Source organism: Giraffa tippelskirchi, chromosome 14 (genome assembly GCF_054371585.1).
Source record: "Giraffa tippelskirchi isolate mGirTip1 chromosome 14, T2T-mGirTip1v1.2.pri, whole genome shotgun sequence".
Taxonomy (NCBI): domain Eukaryota; kingdom Metazoa; phylum Chordata; class Mammalia; order Artiodactyla; family Giraffidae; genus Giraffa; species Giraffa tippelskirchi.
Genome location: NC_137288.1, coordinates 54,340,910 through 54,361,193, shown reverse-complemented (window position 1 = coordinate 54,361,193; position 20,284 = coordinate 54,340,910). Strand labels below are relative to the sequence as shown.

At 43.8% G+C, this 20,284-nt stretch overlaps 1 protein-coding gene across 3 annotated transcripts in view; it reads left to right on the top strand.

Moving 5' to 3' along the window:
* PIEZO2 (piezo type mechanosensitive ion channel component 2) overlaps positions 1-20,284 on the top strand; it is a 245,990-nt gene that overhangs the window by 113,749 nt on the left and 111,957 nt on the right. For all 3 annotated transcript variants that reach the window (XM_081561679.1, XM_081561678.1, XM_081561677.1), the window contains exons 4-5: positions 2,671-2,713; positions 19,999-20,161. In XM_081561679.1, coding sequence (XP_081417805.1) covers positions 2,671-2,713; positions 19,999-20,161 — 206 coding nt within the window. The remainder of the gene's footprint in view (positions 1-2,670; positions 2,714-19,998; positions 20,162-20,284) is intronic.

Below are 20,284 nucleotides of genomic sequence, written 5' to 3'. Positions count from 1 at the left end.
TCTCCGTGTTGGACTTTTCTGGCATAGGAGAATAATATTACTTTACCATGTAAAACACGGGGAATGGCTTTAAAAGAATTCCCCAGCAACTGAATAATGGGCTGTCAAAAATATACTTGGTGCCAAAGGATCTGGACACGTCTGTTCCATTTATTGTGTGTTTCCCGTTCCCTCATGACTAAGTGCTCACAAAAGACACAAAAGCCCAAACCTCTGAAGTATGTGGTATTTGAGGGCAGAAACTATATTTTCATATATTCAGTCCCATACCTAACATATGAAGGTGCTTAGTAGGGGATTACCAGCAGACAATGATAAGCATCTACGGTATGTAGGATGCTCAAATTACTAATTAAGTTGACTTCTAGTGATGAAGAAAAGTGTGTTCCCCCATCTCCACTGTGCTTGGTTGAGTGGGTTAATAATGTTTATTTTGAGGAGCACTAGAATCTTGCCCCCGAAACTTTTACCTTATTCTACCCTTTTTGAATAAGTTTATTTCTCTCAGAAATATGAAACTTATTTCTTACTTAAATTTCCATGTTTTAAAAGCCTGATAGTACAATAGAGCAAAGTCACTTATTTTTATTTTACTTTGATGATAAATTGAGTCTATTTTAAAAAAAATCAATATAGGAACACACTGAGAATATCTAGGGGGAAAAAAATGGAAATGTGGAAAAATTTAAAGGGTGGCTTGTTTCTCAATGAAAGCAAGGGAAGTCAAGGAGAATAGCATCTGAATGCCTCCCTACCCCGGCTCCCACTGCCACCCTCCGCACTGGGTCCAGCACAGACTGTCTGCTTCTCACTTGGCACAAGGTTCTTCATCTCTCTCACCTGAGTCTTGGCCGGGCTGTTGCCAGCTGCCCTGGAATCCAGGGTGGTTTCTGATTCAGGTTATAATTTTTGACCAGCATCTTAAGGGCTAGCATCTCCAGGGCAGGATAACTGTCGTCCAGGAATTCCTGAGCCGGGGAATCTCCACTGTCTAGCATGTGACTCACAGGACACATGACATTCTTATGGGGCCCACTCCCCCAAGCCAGGGACCATGAGAAATTCTTGGACTGCTTAACGAAAATTCCATGGCTTTCCTCCTACTCAGCAAAGCCTGTTGGAATTCAGTTGGGCAAGAGTAACTTCATCTGAGGAGATAAATCTGAATCTGATTTAAATTTGTGTGTGGATGCAGGTGTGTATAGTTCAGATCTCAAATTTAGCCCTGCATCATTTATAGCAGTTATTGAAAATATTCCATCATAACGAAGTGGTATGAACTCAGGTCCCTTAGTGAGACACCGCATTCATGCCCGCTTAGACTAGCTTGGAAACCATCCTGTTTAATGCCCAGGAGGCACTGAGTGGCCACCTGAGAATAAAGTGCTAGGGGCAGAGTTCTCTAGAAAGAAACCTAAATGCCTTCCTGGTTTATTTTGACTTGAGGAAAAGAAGCAGCGTAACTTCTTAGCTGCCTCTGGAGACCCAGTGCTGAACATACCACTTCCTATTTGCAGGACCAAATTGTATGGAAAGGTGGTGATTATCTTCTGTGATTATTAAGGCAACTAGTACATGACACAGCTCATGGATTTAGGTCTGGGGGGCGAGCAGAGGTGATAACTCGAACAGTTACTGAAGTCAAGTTATTGTTGCCCCTGACAATGCACTGGGAAAATGTGAAAGTGTGGCTGAGCAGAACCCTTGTTGTTCTTCAGCTGCTAATTTGTGTCTGATTCTTTGTGACCCCATGGACAGCAGCACGCCAGGCTTCCTTGTCCTTCTCCACCTCCCAGAGTTTGCTCAAACTCATGTCCATTGAGTCAGTGATGCCATCCAACCATCTCATCCTCTGTCATCCCCTTCTTTTCCTGCCCTCAATCTTTCCCAGCATCAGGATCTTTTCCAGTGAGTTGGTTCGTTGCATCAGGTGGCCAAAGTATTGGAGCTTCAGCTTCAGCATCAGTCCTTCCAAAGAATATTCAGAGTTGATTTCCTTTACTAGAACCCTGAACTCTTATAAATGCAGACTTCTTATTAACATGGTCTTTGATTAGAATGAGCATTTTTCTTTATATAAAGTACTCAGAAAATAGTCACACTTACAGTGTAAGGAGAAACATGGAAAAGTAACAGAAAATCATTTTTATACCCAGCTTTTCTTTTGGGGACTTGGATACCTTTCAAATCACGTCATTGGAAACAGCACTTTTGCATTCAGGAGAACTTCTAATTAAAATGTTTAGCTTTAAAAATAAACATAAATCCCATGCTTCAGTGTTGAGGAGGTAAAGGCATGATGTCCAGTGAATTGGAACATCAGAGTGTCCTCCAGCTTTGCAAATGCCACATGAAGTTAAAAGTTGAATTTTGGAGAGTACAGCTTATAATGTGCTACTATTTCATTATTTTTAACAGGAGAGTATTACTCATTTTTCTGCTCAGGACACATGTAGACTTTGAGAGGATGATTAATGGGCAGCCATGTCAGCAGTGGAAGGGGTGGGTATTGTTCATGGCAGAGGTTGCTCTCCCAGATTGGTCTCTGAGAGGGGAGACAGTCACCACACTTACATGTATCAATACAAGCAAATCTCTATCAAGCTGTGTAAATCTGGGCAGAACTGAGTCTTTGATGTGCATTAATTGTGTCCCTTCCTCCCATTGCAGGCTCAACCTGGGAGAAGACCTTCCGACAGATCGGCTTCGAAAGGTAAGCTGAGCTCAGTTACTCATGACCCGTTTTATTCCAGCAGTTCACTGATTATCCATTGGTGGTCTCACCACCACTACTTCAGTGACTGTGCCCTTGAGTAAGTTGTCAATTTTGAGCCTCGGTTTCCTTGTAAAGTAAACCTTTGATTTATACCATCCTTGCCTGCACACAGATTGAAATTGATGATTAAATGGGGCAATTTATGTGAAAATGCTTCTTCTACTGTGAAACAGTGTGAAAGATAAGTTGTAGAATTAGGGCATTGCAGGGAAGAGAGTTGACTCTCTTATTGCTTCCTGATGTCATATGTTATATTCAGTTCTATAGGTTTAGTACAGAGAAATTTATATTTATATTGATATCTTCCTGATTATTAAAATTATTTGATCTTATCTGCTCCAAGTGAAAGGCTGAGATCATGTTACTCTTAGCTAAAAGCATTTCTGCACTAGCATGTCCTGAAAAGAAAAAAATTGACTCATGATAACATCAGAAAATGTTGACTCAGATAACATCAGGTAGGGTCAGTATAGCCCTAATGACACCATATGGACAATTTAACATCTCACAGTGAACTTGCAGCATCGGAACAACTATTGAGACAGAAAAGTAATTAAAATTTTTTTTACTCTAAAGGTAGATTTTGACTAATTCTTTTCAGCATAATAGCATTTTTGCGTTCAGAAGACTCTGACTAAAATGTTTACCTAAAAAAGTAAATGTAAATCCTGTGCCTTGAGGAGGTAAAGCCATGGTGTCCAGTGATTGGAATGTCAGTGGCCCTCTAGCTTTCCAAACACCACATGAAGTTAAGAGTTGAATTTTGGAGAGTACAGCTTACAATGTGCTACTATTTCATTATATTTAACAGGAGAGTATTACTCATTTTTCAAAATGTGTCTTTATGTGTATCAATCAAGCTGATGGAGTGCTTAGAGCATATGAAAAGAATAATAAAATACCTTAAAATGCATTATTTCTCCAGTAGTGAGTAAGAACAGATACCTCATTATCAGGGTGACTGTGATGGCATTTCTGGTACCATTTGTAATTGACTCAAAAATCTGTTTATTTCTCTGCGTGCTCGTCCATGCCATCAGCACCGTCACTGTTGATCTCTCAGTGAGTTCTCGTGGTTGATCCTTGAGGTTATTGGATGAAGTTGGTTTGGGGCAGGCAGATCTGGTGGACCAGCTTTCAGGCTGAAAATCACATGCAGCTTCGTGTGTGTGAGACCTTCCCCAAAGCATCTCTCTCTTGATTCTTCTTTTGTGTATCGACAAATGTCAAAGATAACCAAAGAAGCTGTTGTTGTTGTTTTAGTCTCTAAGTCGTGTCCGACTCTTTGTGACCCCATGGACCATAGCCTGCCAGACTCCTCTGTCCATGGGATTTCCCAGGAAAGAATGTTGGAGTGGGTAGCCACTCCCTTCTCCAGGGGATCTTCCTGACCCAGGGATCGAACCCACGTCTCTTGCATTGGCAGGCGGGTACCACTGGGTCACCAGGGAAGCCTGCTTGTTTGTTCACTCTATCCCTAAACCAAGGTTTATTGTAGACTTACAGAAGTCTTTCAAGACCCAAAGTTCTTGTCAAAGGAGAGAGGATAGCAAATTGAACATCGTTGTTTGTCTCCTGGCTTCAGGAAGACATTACTGTACTTTCTTTGTCCATTTTGGGGGGTGGGGGGTGGGACTGAAATATTGTAAAGAGAACCTCAGATACTGTGTCATCATCCCTACCTAAGTCAGTGTATGTCTGTGAAAAAAATGGATGTTCTTTTGCAGAATCATGATGCCACACTGGTACCAAATACAAGTACCAGCCAGTACTTAGCACTATCTAATACCAGTCAGTGCTTACACTTCCTGATCATCTCAAAAGTGTCATCCTACAGACACTGGTTGAATCAGCATGTTCCTAAAGCCCACACTTACTATTAAATTTTTTTTCAGCTTTAAAAATTAAAAAAAAAATTACTGAGTTACAATTAACATACAATATTATATTAGTTTTAGGTGTATAACATATTGATTTGATATTTTTATATGTCATGAAATGGTCACCACTGTGTGACCAGTTACCACTGTCACCACTGATTCTGTTCTGTTGCCACATCTCCACCTCTGTATTGAGATTGTGTCCCCCGAGTCTTTCCCACCTTCGTTGGGTTTCTCTTCCTGCCACTAGCTTCTGAGGAAGCCAGCTCCTCTGTCTTGCAGCACCGCTGTCTTGTCTGGAGTATCTGTTTGTGGCTTTGTTTGCCTTGTCAGTCTACCTTCTGATTCACATAAACTCAAATCACTCCTCTTGGGCCATCGGGGACAGCTTCATGGTGACTTCTTGTCCTTTGTTGATGGCCACCTGGCCTTTTCTCATTTCTGTCCTTCTAGCGCAGCGGGAGATACCAAGCCCATCCAGGATTCTGGACCTGGCCACTGCCATCTGTCCTGAGGGTGGACATTTAGGCATTTTCCAGCCTTTGGCTCTTGTAATGAACAACCTTGTACATGCCTATATTTTTGCCAGGTATTCTAGGGATAGATTCCTGAGTACAATCAAAGAGTAAATTTTTGTAGAATTTTGATGAACATTGCCAAGTTTCCCTAAAATTTTGGCAGCAGTTTCGGCAATTATTTCCCCAGGGCCTCACCAACAGAACTTGCTGTCACACTCGAGGTTTTTTGCCAGCCTGATGGGTAAGAAATGGTAGCTTGGTGTCCTTCTAATCTACATTAATCCTGAGTCATTTTTCCGTAGAGTGGCACTCAGGCTGAGGTTCTTTACCATCTCCTGAGTGGAACTCTAAGAGCAAGAGCTTCTTCTAAGATGGTTAAGGATTCATTGATCTGCAGGATTCGGCAATTGAAACATTTTCTTTCTAGTTTGCGTGACCTTAACCTTTTGCCTACTTGAATAATAATGTAATGAAAACAACTGCCATGTACCAAGGACTGTGTCACATTGTTTTCAGTCTGTGCAGCAGCCCCACAGACCAGGGATTGGCAAACTTTTTTCTAAAGAGGGAGAGGCCACATTTCAGGTTCCATAGGCCATACAGTTTCTGTGGTAGCAGAAGGCAATGAGCATGCTTTGTTCCAATAAAACGTTATTTAAAAAAACAGGAAGCTGGCAGGACTGGCTGCTGGCCAGCCTTTGTGACCCTGTCTCACAGGTAAAGAAACCTAAAGAAAACCAAGCAGCTACCCAGAGAGTTGTAGCCACACACATTGACCTGCGTTCAAGAGACGGTCTGCCTGGCTTTCTACATCCAGCCACACTGAATGCTTGAATTATAGCTTTTTTTGGTTTTGTGTTGTTTATTTTTTCCTATCCCAGTAGCTCTGGGAACATTGTCTTTAGTCTCAAGTCTTATCGGCTGTTCTCATGTTATGATTATTTTGAAGAAAGTCAGGGAGTAAAATTTGCATATCGTAATGCCTCTCTAAATGGGTATGCTTCTGAATAGATGTATACATTAAAATATTATTAAGGGATATATTGAATGAAAGACTGTATTTTTGAACTGCAGTCTAAGTTTGGTGAACATCCCCAGTTTTAGATGTTATCTTAAAACATCACCCTTGGTTATCCCGTGTTGTCACGTTTTCTCATGTAAGGGCAGGAGTCGTCTCTGCCTTGCATCAAGTGTCTTGAAATACAGAATAGATATTGATAGATGGGGTTATTGTGCACTGACAGTTGCAAAGACTGTGTCAAGCAGTGCTGTTAAACTTGATTTCTTCTCAAGTTTAACACCGTCTTTCTCTTCAAGGGAATTCCAATTATATCCTAAATGAAGCTGTCTGGCCCTTAAGAGCCCTTGTGAGAAATATTGATCCTTTTAGTGCTGTGTCCTTTGAAGTTTGCCCATCAGTCTGTTTGCTAACAGAGTATTTCAAAGTGGTCACATCTAAAAAAAAAAAAGTGACTGAGTCAGCCAAACCTCAAAGCTTTCTCCAAGAAAAAGAAAGCCAAGTTGTCCTCTGCTGTACATTCTGTGATGGGGAGCAAGGAGGGGACCTAGGGAGTGAGCCTGCCCTTGCAGTAATATTGCCATGAGATGCATCCTGGTGAGCAAACTGAAAGATCAGATAGAGGAAGACACGTGAAGACCTGATTCTGTGGCAGCAGCGTCTGGGAGCTTAGCAGATATCTGTAAACTGTGTTTCACTGGTTCCCCCCTTTCCTGCCTGTGGTTCCTTCAGGACATGGCAGCTGCTGGTACCCAACAACCCCACCTCCTCCCAAACCTCCCCAGCCCCACAGCCACCACCCTCAGGCTCCCTCCTCTGTTTTCCAGCACCTCCTGTCACGAAGCCACCAAGTGTGTTCATGATCTTGTGTGGACTTACTGTGTGTCATTCTAGACCCTTGCTGCTGAGATGTTTGTCTTGTCGTTTTATACCTGCTAGTGCCAGCCCAAGGGTTGTCCAATGATAGGCATTTAATAAATGTTTCATAAACAAGCATTTTATTAGGACACTAATCCCATTCACTGGGTCTCCACACTCATGACCTCATATTTTAATACTGTCTCATTGAGGGATTAGAATCTCAGTAGGTGAATTTTGAGAGAATGAAAACAATCAGTCCACAACACGTGTCAATAACTCCCATACGATTGAAAGAAAAGTTAGATCTTATGTCTGAGACTTTTATATCCTGTGATATCATATAATCCATTTCATTAGACTTTACTCATGCAGCTGATCAATTTTGCTGTTTTCTTTGATCATCCGAAATACCTTGGTTATACTCAAAATGGAAAGGAAAAGCTATGATTAATATATGCATACACGTGTGTGTGTCAGTGTGTATGTGTGTGCATGAGTATATATGCCTGTGTATTGTGTGTGGGTATAATAAAAGTAGGTGATATCCATTTCTTAAGCTGTTGAGAGCTTTACCTAAGACTTTGACTTCCAACTTGGAAAGGAACTTTTTTTTTATTCAAGCACAATGACATCATTTAATAAGTATTTGGTGAACAGATCTATTTTTCTTCTAGAAAAAAAAAGATGTAGTCCCTCATCCTTTTTCCTTCAAAATATGTCTGGTAGGAAAGATTTTCTGATTTGTAATCTCCAACTTCACTAAGTCAGGTCCCTAGGACTTAATATAAATAGTATCTGAATGAATGAGTGATAAAGATCAGGTCCTATGGAGAATGGTGCATTCATGAACTGAAATCCCAAATTCCCAGGTGGTAAGCTCGGCACCTTGTTCTGTGCAAAATGTGAGGTACCAAGCCAGAACGTTTTATATTTCATTAGTGACATGAGCAAATGAACTGTGTAACAGATCTCTGAAAGCTTTTTCAAACCTTGGTGCAGACAGCACCATGAATAATAGGAAGTTCACGCTGTTTGATACGGAGGTAAAATTTGGATGTTGAGTCTGTAGAATGGAATGTTTTGGGGAATCGTGCTAGCAGATACTCCCAAGCCTCGGTTCAGATTTCTCATTTGCTCTGCATCGTGAGATCCTGAAATTAGCTCTTTCATAGCTGTAACTACAATGAAATATCTCTCCCGCAGCCCAGCCAGTTAAACACCTCAGCTCGTGAATGGGTATCATTGCTTGGATGAAGCGACAGTTTGTATGAGCAGATTTCAGAGGAGCTGTGTGGGTCTTCCATCAGAATCCTCAGAAACCCATCACCCACGATGAGCAAAGTGGAAACAGTTCCTCCTGGGTCTTCTTTTTTCCTGACCTATCTCTACATGCTCACAGCCACACAGACTTCTAAATGTACACGAAATCTTGAAAGTAGCAAACATGACACTATCGCACACCTTCCAGAGTCTAGTGGTTTCATTCACACAGTGACATGTAAGTGAGGATTCAGGGGGCTAAGTGACTTCTTTATGCAGGACCAGGTGGCATTAAGTCTTCCTGTTTGTGAAGCCTGTGCCTCCTCTTCTCTAAGCTCTGCAGACATCTGTGCCCTCCTCTTCTCTAAGCTCTGCAGACCTCTGAAGTTCTTATCACACAACAGGAGCAATCACGTCGCCTCAGTTGATCACATCCCTCGGCGCCAAGGGGGCTCGGGAAACTGTGGTCAGGCAAGACCCCACTCGTCCTAGGCCAGTGTATTAATCGCTTATTCTGCCCTCCCTAGACTGTCCTATACCCGCTGCCTCACCCAGGACGGACTTCCCCCTGCCTCTGAGAGGCTCTAATGTCCAAGTACCCCTTTCACACCCTTCCTGTGGTCACTACTGAGGTTGATGCCCACCTCACTCTTCCTGGGGATGGAGAAGTGGCCTGGGGGCCTGTCATCCACAGAGCAAGTGAAAACGCTGGTCAGTGAGCAAGCCAGCAGCCCAGGGATTGTAGTCACCAGGTGGGAACAAGCGGAGCAGCCTGGGGGACCCTCACATGGCTGTCCTGCCCCACCTGCTCCACACAGAGGGAAGGCTGTCTCACCTGGGCCTCGCGGGAAGTGGGTAGGTTTGAAATTTCCACTCTTTGCTCTGACCGGCGAGATACACTGACTGAGGAATCGAGGCAGGTCACCGCTTCCATTCTGGAGTGAGCGTGTTTCTGTGGACACACTGGTATCTCCCGTTGGGACCCTGATGGACGTGTGCTGTGCTGTGGGGCAGTGGGGCCTGGTCCTCAGGCATCTGAGTGCAGCGCTGGTTTTGCCCTGAGAGTGGTGGACTCTAGCACATTCCAGAAAGAGGAGCATAAGGTCCTAAGGAAGATGGCAGAGGTGCTGTTCTGGTTGACTCTTCACTGGCGGTGGGGTCCCTGGGCTGAGAGGCTTAGTGGTCAGTGTCTGTCCCCTCACTGCCCCCCTGCACCCTTGGAGGGCTGTGTGTCCTTATCCACACGTTGCCTAAGTGACTTTTAGGGAAAAAAATAAAACCAAAGCAGAAAAACAGAAACAAAGCCCACTCCTTTGTTGCCAGGCACGGGGTCTGAGGAAGTGCTGCCCCCACCATGGAGTCCCAGGGGTGCTTCTTACTCTAACTGCCTGAGTCAGGCCCCACGTCCCTAGTCCCACTCAGGCTGGAGGCTGCCCATTGTGTGACCACAGTACCACCCAGCCCGGTTCCGTGGGTGCCCTGTAGCAGGATGGAGCTGCCCCACAAGGTCCGGGTGTTCTCTGCCGGACAAGCTAGGGGAGCCCCAGGTTTCTGGACACACATTCTCTCTGGACAGACAGTAGCTGGCTGAGGCCCGGGTAGGGGAGGAGGAACCAGGTGGGCTCTCGGGCCAGACTCAGCTCTCCTTCAGGCAATTTCCTGTCGGTAAGGAAGGGCCTGGATTGTGGAACCCAAACATATGGGACAGTAACATGCCGTGTGCCAGAGGAAGCTCCAGGGCTGGACAGGGCCCAGCACATAGCAGACACTTCCCTGAACGGCTCGTTCAGCTGCCCTGGGAGGATGAGAACTTCATTCCAGCCTAAACATGAGCCCTTATGGAAACATTCAGTGCGACTATAAAAATTTACTATAAAAAAAATAATGATTTCTCGTGTAAGTCAAGAGAGGAGCCTGGGTGGGGGGCGGACATGGAGAGAGTGGAAAAGATGGATAAGAAACACCCTATCCTGAACTGCTGACCCACTCTCAGTGGACTCCCCAACGCTCAAGGTCAACAGGGACAGCCTTGTGTTCATCATCATCAGGGGCCAGAGCATAGGGACCCCGTGTGGGCGGCTGCCTTCGTGGTGGTGGATCCTGGGGGTCAGTGTTTGCACAGGGAGGGTCCTGAGAGGGGACCCGAGGACCATGAGCAGGAACTTCCTCAGCATCCTTGGGGCTCTTAATCTCTTCCACCTCCCGAGAACAGGACAGAAACGTGCACTGTTCAGATTTGCAGGCATGCAAACCTCAGTGGCCATGGCTCACTCTAGGAGTGTTTATTTTATTTGCTTATTTATAAAAATAATGAATCTGTGTTTAGAAGAAAGTCTCCCAATAACCTAGCTCCAATCTCATAAATCAGCGATTTTGTAATAGGTCTTGAACTGTTAAAACATAATTTCCCAGAATTTCAAGCACAGAGATTTGCAGAAGAAACCATCTCCTCCACACCCGCGTTGTTAATTTTATCCCTGCCGTAAACTGTTTGCGTGGGGAAGTCCCCTGGGAGAAGTGGCCAAGGAGCAGCTCCATGGAAATACCGAGGAAAGATATTCAGGGACCTTGGGGACCACCTTCCTTCCTGGATGTTGAGATGTCCTGGGACCCTCTCTGCCATTCAGTACATTTTCAACAGTTACATATTTATAGATGCAGCTGGTTTATACAGGACATTTGTATCAAGTGCTTATTAGGTTTTCCTGCCATTTCTTTTTTTAAAAAATCATTTGTTTTTAATTGGAGGATAATCGCTCTACAATATTATGATGGTTTCTGCCATATATCAATGAGAATCAGCCATAGATATACATATGTCCCCTCTCTCTCACCTCCCACCCCATCCCACCCATCTAGAGTGTCACAGAGCACTGGGTCGAGCTCCCTGTGCTATCCAGCTAATTCCCACTGGCTATCTGTTTTACATATGGTAGTGTATATATGTTTCAGTGCTACTCTCTCAATTTTTTCCCACCCTCTCCATCCCCCAGTGTGTCCATCAGTCTGTTCTCTATGTCTGTGTCTCCACTGCTACCCTGCAGATAGGTTCATCAGTACTGTCTTTCTAGATTCCATATATATGCCCTGATACATGATATTTGTTTTTCTCTTTCTGACTTACTTCACTCTATAATAGGCTCTAAGTTCATCTACCTCATTAGAACTGACTCAAATTCATTCCTTTTTATGCCTGAGTAATATTCCATTCTGTACATGTACCAAAGCTTCTTTATCCACCGATTACATTGTCTCAGATTTGGGGCTTCCTCTCAAGTTACCCTTGCCACTCACTGCGTTTCTCCAGTGCCTCCCTCATCAGGTTTATTGGGGTGTAATTTACAGCCTGGGAAATTCTCCCCTTTTTAGGTGTGTCATTCTATGACTTTGACAACCTAGGCAGCCATGTCGTCACCTCCATTTCAAGATTTATAATATTTTCACCATTCTGGAAAGTCTCCTTCTGCCCCTTTGTCATCAATCCCTTACCTCCCTAGCCCCAAGAAATCACTGATCAGAGTTCTCTTTCTCTGGTTTCACCTTTTCCAGGTTGTCATGTGAATGGACTCATAGTTTGTGGCTTTCATATCTAGCTTCTTTCACTTAACATAATACTTCTTAGATTCAACTGTAGAAGTTGAAAGCATCCTAACTTTCATTGTAAATTGTATTCCATCGTATAGATCACCGCAGATTATCCAGGGAGCAGCTGGTAGGTGTTTGGCATGTTTTCAGCTATTGGTGATTATGAATGAAGCTACTCTAAACCTTTGCCTACAGATCTTTGTGTGGACAAATTTATGTGATATGTCCCTTGATTATGTCCTCTGCCTTCAGCCTCTTTAGTTAGTGAGCCCTAAATTACTCAAAGTGCTTTCTGAACAAACGTTGAAAAATCAATCACATTTTAGCTGCATGGAGAAGTGTATGCAGACAGATTCTGTTCACAGTCTGGGCCAAGACACTATAATTTGTGCTTCACAAATTTTTATTTTCATTTCTTGGATTTAGTGAGCATAGGGTGCATCTTTGGACAGGTAAAAATTCAGAATTTTTAAAATTTGTTTGATTAACATTTTATTCCTGAGCAATTTTGATTTGTTTCAGAGCTTAGTATTTCTAGTTTGTTATGATGTGCTTGAGGATGGATCTTCAACCTTCACCTGCAATCTCAAACTCCAGTATGCTCTGAACACTTGGTATTTTAGCCTGATTTCTTGGTGGCAAAAACCTGACCTGAACTGACCTGGAAGCCTAGGGGAGAGCATTACACTGAGTGTGAAGGGACGAGGTGTGTGTTCTGGGGGAGGGGACACTGCCCACGAGCCTGCTGCCACGGTTACATCGTCTGGTGAGGCACCCTCCTGACATCTGGAAAAGTATGACTTTGTAATACACTCGGCTCCAAGAGATTTGGAGGAAGGATCTGTTTTTTCTCCATCTGTCTTCGGCACAACTGCCCCCTAGCTGTTTGATGGAACCGAGCTGTACTAGAGAGTGAGTCTGAAGCTTTTATTTTTTTCACTGTGACTATACCTGTACACTTTATGCCATGACCCAATACAATGCAAATACATCCAGTTTCCAAAGCAACAGCTCCTCTTACTGCATGCAGTGTACTCCTCTCTTCCTTTGCTGTGTTCATGAAAAAGAAAATGCTGGCTGGTGCTGCTGCATTAATTTGATTACAAACTGGTTAGTTGTGGCTGCAGCTGAGAGAGCCATGAGCTGCGGGTGATGCTCAGCCAGGAGGGAGACTGGAGGTCCATGCCCGCCTTGCTGTGCCCTGGCCCACGGGGATGACAGACGCTTATGTGTCGTGGCATTTGCGGGCTGTCACAGTGACACATGAGGCCTGCTTAACCACAGAAATGCGCGTGCAGGTTCGACTGAAAATCTTTGCAGTTCAGCTCAAGCAGAAGGAACCCTGAGACTGTGTCCGCCAATCACCTGGAGTGAATCACCCAGCTCCAGAGAGACTAGACTAGATTCTGCTCACCTCCTGTGTTTCGATCGTTCACAGCGCTGTGCAAGCCAATCAGAGGATCACCATGGGGTGGGCTGGTGGAGGGAGTGAGTCTGAGACAAAGGTTGTATTTCAGGAGCTAGACTATGCACAATCATCGACACTGCTGGGAAAATGAGGGGTCCCAGAGCAAAGAGGAGGTGCATTGGTGCTGAAGTGGGGCCCCGATGAGACTCAGGGAGGGTCCCTGGGGCAGCCCTGTCCCTGTGCAGCTCCCCTGCTGTGGGACGGTGACCAAGCATCAGTGTCTGGGCTCCAGGGGCCACCAGAAGACCAGGTACAACCATCTCAGTAGTTCATATTCATCTAAATAATGCTCATTTGCATTTTATTGTTTTATTGGAATTCAGTTGAAGTTGACCTTCTTACCAACTCTGAACCAAAGGGCTGGCTCCCAAAGGAGTGGCATGAATGGGGTTGTTCTTTTCCAGCTTCTGAGGGTAACAGCGTTTGTGTTTGTTCCTAAGTCTGCTTTTCAGCCCTACCTGAAATTTCAACACTCTTTTTTCAGCCATACCTGGAATTCCAACACTCTTCCTCTTTCCTGGCCACTTCTCAATTTCCCTGCCTCTTTATTTTGAATTTTCTGAGTTAAAATGAAACCTGACAGTTGGGAAGACCCTGAGAAGTCATTTTGTTGGTGAGAAACTGAGACTTACAAAAGCAGAGTGGGTTGCCCATGAACATCCACCCCAGCTTCACTGCTTCCCTGGACTTGGATGGGAGGATGGTAATTGAGTTTGACCGAATATAATCATGGCTGAGTCTGCAGCAGTTGGTCATTTTCTTTCCCAGGCAGGTAATCGACTTTGTGTTTTCACAATATGTTCTACATGAGGAATTCTGAGCAGTACGACACTTCTGATTTTTAAAAATAATATGAAATATTAAAAACACACTTTTGTGCATGCCAACCAGCTTTCAAAGTTAAGAACCTAGGTGCTGCAACACAGGTGACTGTGTCCTGCTCTCTGTCCAGAAACAAGTTTGTCGCTTTCATGGAGTTCTTTATGGGTGAATCATAAGTGATCAATATTCTATACGCTTGCTACTTCTTTTTTTTTCTCTCAATATTATGTTTGTGAGATGCATCCATGTTTATTGGTGTAGATCCAGGTTGCATGTACATTTGCACTAACTCACTGATTCACAGTGTTTTATGGCTACATTCTCTCTCCTCTTGATGGATAAGGAGTTTTTTCCCCAGTGTCCAGCTTTCTAGACTCCCTTTCAAGAGGAATAATCACCCTGCACAAATAGGATCGTGTGACTGTAACCGGGTTGGAGAGGAAGTGTCTGCCTGTTGAAGAGAAATGAGGTTTTAAGTTGTTTAGCTTGTGTTTTTCTATATGGAAAATGTAATTGAGCTGAGCCCAGAAAGTCATGCCATCTAGGATAACATTTTATGGGGAAATGTATACATCAATCTCCTTAATTTATTAGGACAGGGCTTCTACGCATCACCTGGTCAGCATGATTTCAAATGCAGAATTTACTTGAAATAAAATTTAGTTTGTTGGGCTTCCCTGGTGGCTCAGTGGATAAGAATCTGCCTGCCAATTCTGCCAATGGAGACATGGTTTCAATCCCTGATCTGGGAAGATCCCACATGCTGCAAAGCAGCTAAGCCTGTGCACCACAACTACTGAACCTGTGCTCTAGAGCCTGGGAGCCAAAACTACTGAAGCCCACTCACCCTGGAGCCTGTGCTCTGCCACAAGAGAAGCCACGGCAATGAGAAGCCCGGCCACCACAACTAGAGACTAGTCCCTGATCTCTGCAACTAGAGAAAACCCATGCAGCAACAAAGACCCAGTGCAACCAAAAATAAATTAATTAATTACACTATTAAAACATTTTAATTGTTATTAAATTCTCTGAAATGAACACTGACGATTCATTTACAGAGCCTCCCATAAATATTTATACTCTGTGCAGTCCCTGGACCATCTGACTTGCTCCATGGACTTTAGCCAACATACATGAGAAGAAATCTCTCGCTCTGCCCCTCCAGCCAAGACCTCTCTCAGGCACAAACCCCACATGACTTCCAGGGTGACCTGTCATGTCCGTACCACACCTCACCCTCACCATGGAAAGGCCACCTCCCAGCCCCACTTCCTGCGACCAGATCGTGACTTCCTTCATGGTCTCAGTTCCATGGCGATGGTGGAGAGTCCTTTGCTCCAAACCCTTCAGCCCTTCTGGTTGTACAGATGCTTCACCAGAGTCCGAGTCCAGAAAGGAGGACCTGGCCGCAACACTTCTTCCTGATTTATCTCTGTGTTTAAGACACACTTTCATAACCAACACTCAGTGCCCAAGGAGAGGGCCTGGCACTCGACAGAGGCATAATAAATACTTTTGGAATAAATAAAAAATCTGAAAAATCTGACCAAATCAAGCCATTTCATATTCATTGGATACAGTTAGTAGTTCTTGTTCTTGAAATGTTTTCTCTGGTGTATGCAAAAAGTGCATATATATTTTTAATGATTTATAGTTTCCAGTTGTGACAATTAACTCACATCCAAAGAACTGAGATGTTACTTATCAACCTCCGATCCTCAGGTGCTCCGCAGACACTAGTGACTGCCCTACCCTTTGTACTTTATCTTCCCTGAACTGAATTACGGGGATCTTTGTGGCAGACACCTGATCTAATTCTTCAGCAGGACTTTGCACAAACTATTGTTATAGGAAAGAAAGAGTAAATATTTGGAGATAGCATTAATTCTGCCAGCCTGTATTCAGAGCACATACTATACCACATGTACACACACACATACACACATACAAATATAATATATACATATATATATATAGTCCTCTTGGATATAGAGATTCACAAATAAGTGAGCAACATAAAGTGTTAGGGGTCTAAAGGAAACAGATGGTGGGCTTTGCGGTGGAGATGAGGGAGGTGAGTCTTGACTGACGGTGATGACGTGGAAGTGTGTGTGAAGAGGGCTTTGTGGTCTGAGGGAGAAGACCGTACTCCAACTCAGAGGGACAAACACTTGCCTGTCCTTGGATGTGCAGCCAGCATGGCTGGAATTTGAGGTCCGAGGAAGTCATAGCAAGAGACAAGGCACACACGTCTGCAATACAGAAGCCTTGTAGGTGAGCTTGGGAATATGGACCTTTCTCATCGGCAGTGCAGTGAGAAAGTCCAAGCTGTGCTTCTAAAAGTTCAGCTCGGCCTGGTTGGCAGAGGGGACACCCCAAGGCAAAGTGACAGTCATTCAGAAGAGGAGGTGGTGAAGGGAGACGTGTGGAGATATGGTCAGGCACTGGGTAGAGACATCTCATAGGAAGATGGGTGTCTGCAGATGGTCTTGGGGACATGCTGGGCCTGAAAGAGCAGCTTTGTGAGTTGTTGTGCACTTTCCAGTCTCTTCCAGTCTGTCCCAAGAGCAAGTGGACACTTGGACGAGGAGGTGGACACTTGGAAGATGGGGTGGACAGCTGGGAGAGGGGATGAGGCAAAGAAATCAGGTGTTGCTGGCAATGTAGTTATTAGGGGCTTATTCAAAATCAAGTATATGAGTATTAGTTACATCTAAGTACAGTTTCCAAAGTATCCATTCATTGTGATCAAAAATCTAGACCAATGAGGAGACTGCAGCTCAGCATTTTCTAAAACCTGTGCCATGAGCAATAGCTTGGCAGAATGTAATAGATTTTAGATAAAACTTTAAGAAATGGTTTGTGCTCAGATAAATTTGGGAAGCAAAGATTTGCATGAGAGTTCAGTTGCTTCAGTTGTGTCCAACTCTTTTGTGACTATATGGACTGTAGTCCACCAGGCTCCTCTGTCCCTGGGATTCTCCAGGCAAGAATACTGGAGTGAGTTGCCGTACCCTTCTCCAGGGGATCTTCCTGACCCTGGGATCAAACCCATGATTCCTATGTCTCCTGCATTGCGAGTGGGTTCTTTACCTACTGAGCCACCTGGGAAGCCCAGAGGTTTACATAAACTCCAATTTATTGTTTTTCTACAGAACTTCTCAAGTTATTTACTATAATAATAACTGTTGTGATTTTCTAACACTTATTTGACCAGAGGCAGTTTTTCTTTCTTTCTTTTTTTTGGTCATGTTTTGCTTTAATTCACAGTATTTCTGAGGACTAGCACTCTGATGAATGTGCTTCAGTAGATTCTGGTCTAGACAGCGAAGATGGAGACTATAGTGATAATATGGTCCCCATGGGAGGTATCAAGTGGACTCTGACCTGGTCATTGTCTGTGGCCCGCACCGTCGTCTTCTGGAGGCTCCTGAAGCCCGTGGGCTGGCAGTGCTCTGAATGTGCTGCTTTGTGAGCTCAAGCGACAGCAGCAGGTAACAGGTTGGCACCTCCGTGGCTGACAGATTCCACTCTGAGCTGGACCGCAGCCCAGTCCTGGTTCTGGGAACCGCATTCTGTCATAGCTAGGGAGTAACTGCTTCGCAGTCAAGGTTCATTTACTTTCTTCATGTTTGTGGGTGATTGAGTGTCTCCTTGGGGGGACCTAGGAGCACAAAGCTGAGGCTGTTGACTCGAAGCCACTGTTTGCAAATTGAGAGCCGTGTACAGAGTGCAGGTTGGGGTTGGGGGTGGGAGGGGGCAGGCACAGCCGGCTCCTGGGTCCAGTGTGCCAGTGTGGGACTCTGGGTACATTCCTCAGAGAACTCTTTCCCTCCAGTTGGCTTGATTTGTGCTTCTCATAAAACGCCATGGTCAATTCGTTTTCCGCAAAAGAGCTGCAGTAATTTATCCCCCAAATCCACTCGGGAGGGACTGCTGGCTCCCCTAACCTCAGCCCTACCCAGGAAACACCTTTCCGCCCAGCCTGGCCTTCATCTCCTGGCGTCTCTCCTTGATCTCCGAATTCTCATTCTGATGATGTGAATCCTCCTTTGCTCTGTCTGATCACGTTAGGTGTACTTGCAAAGTAGGCAAAACCTCTACAGTTTTCTTATGATGAAATCAATCATCAGATTTCCTTATTATGGATTTGGATTATCAATTTTATAAGTAATTGTAAAGTCTGGATGGATGAAGTTTTCACAGTATCATACGTTTGGATGAAGTTTTCCTATTTGATTTCTCTTACTGTTAGTCCAAATGCAAGGAATTTGCCATTTTTTAAAACCTCTCACATGACCACGTGTGTTTTATTTATGGAGGTAAAGGGATGTCTCATCACTTCCATGTTTCTCTGTTCAGAGAAGTTTAGAGTCGTGTATAAAACCCAGGCTTCTAATGGGGAGGTCCTTGTCCAGACCATTTTTATAAAAAGCCAGTCAGACTGGTCTGAGGAATTTTTCCTAGAAGATCGTGGATTAGGATACTCTTTACTTAAGACTTGACTTACATTCATATTATGGTACCAAATAAATGGTAATATTATAAATGTGCAACAATAGTGGACTAGTTAAGTAACTACTATCTGACTGTGAGTGTGGTAAAGGTTTAAAAATCTTCAGTGAGTTGTGAAGATGTGAGTGATGTATTAAATAAACAAATTATTTTCAAAAACAATAGGTGAAGTATGAGTCTAGTTTTGTTAACTCTAAGATTGCATGTATAGTAGTTTCTTATAGTTTCCAAACTATTGAGTAGAGTTCCCTGTGCTATACAGTAGGTCTTGTTGTTTATCTATTTTATACACAGTGCTGTGTATATATTCATTCCAAATTCCTAATTTATCCCTCCCCCATCACCTTTCTCCTTCGGTAACCAGAATTTTGTTTTCTTTGTCTATGAGTCTATTTCTGTTTTGTAAATAGTTCATGTCATTTTTTTAGATTCTACATAGAAGCAATATCATATGATTTTTTAATTCACTAAAATGTCAACATGGTTATTTCTAGGTGACAGAGGTCTTGCTATTTATTGTATTTTTTATCCAAATACATCATATATCCAATGTAAATGATGACTATGTATTTCATCACATAAACTGTATTTGAAAAATAAGTGTCTTCACATGACATAACTTCCTATCTTCTGCTGCTTTTCCCTAAACAAGTTTTAGCTCTGATACACATTGGGTCACTTTCATTTGAGTCTTGTGCGACAAAGAAGATGAACAGTGTTATCTTTTCAGGGTAGGGGGGAGCACAGGACGAGGGGAAAGTCCCAGTGGGACACAGCCACCAGGTCCTGCTGACACTGGGACCAAATCTTCTGAGCTCTCTGTTAACAACCTGCCTTTTTTTGGAACAGGATGGAAAACAAAATCGACTCAGCATTCAAAGTAAGAGGGCTCCTGTTCAAGGATGGCTTGAATGTCTCCCCTGTTTTCCCTCTAAACTTGGCTTTACTTCCAGGGCTGCTCATGTACATCCAGTCTGTAACTGCTCCCACCAGATTGCAAACACCTGTCTCTGTCCTGGACACGTGGCTTATTTAATAACAGTTTAGTTCATCAGTACGTTTTAGGAGTGAGAGTTGGTTTTGGGTTGTTCATGCTATTTCTGAAACTCCTCGAAATCTTCCTGAGTCTTAGTAGATTGTGTAAGACTGGAGTCAGAGAAAAGCTTTCTGATACCTTCCAGGCAGAAACTGAGCACTCTTTAAGTCTTAAGAAGATTGAAACATACTCTGTAATGGTTTAACCATTGTAACATCAAAACAACTGAATTTCCTCCTCCCTTTTTTTCCCTCCATAGCTTAAAGGGAGCCGACGCTGGCAATGGGATCCGAGTGTTTGTGCCTGATGTGGGCATGTTCATCGCCAGCCTGACCATCTGGCTGGTCTGTAGGAACATTGTTCAGAAGCCAGTGGCTGAAGAGGCCTCACAGTGTAACCCAGAGTTTGAGAACGAAGAGTCGGTAAGTCTGAGTCTGGGCCTCTTCCTGCTTTGATTTCTGGGGCCTTGTAGGTTGTGACAGTGAACAGTGAGATATGCACAGAGCTTCATGCACTCCTATGCTGGCTGGTTGCTTTGTACACCT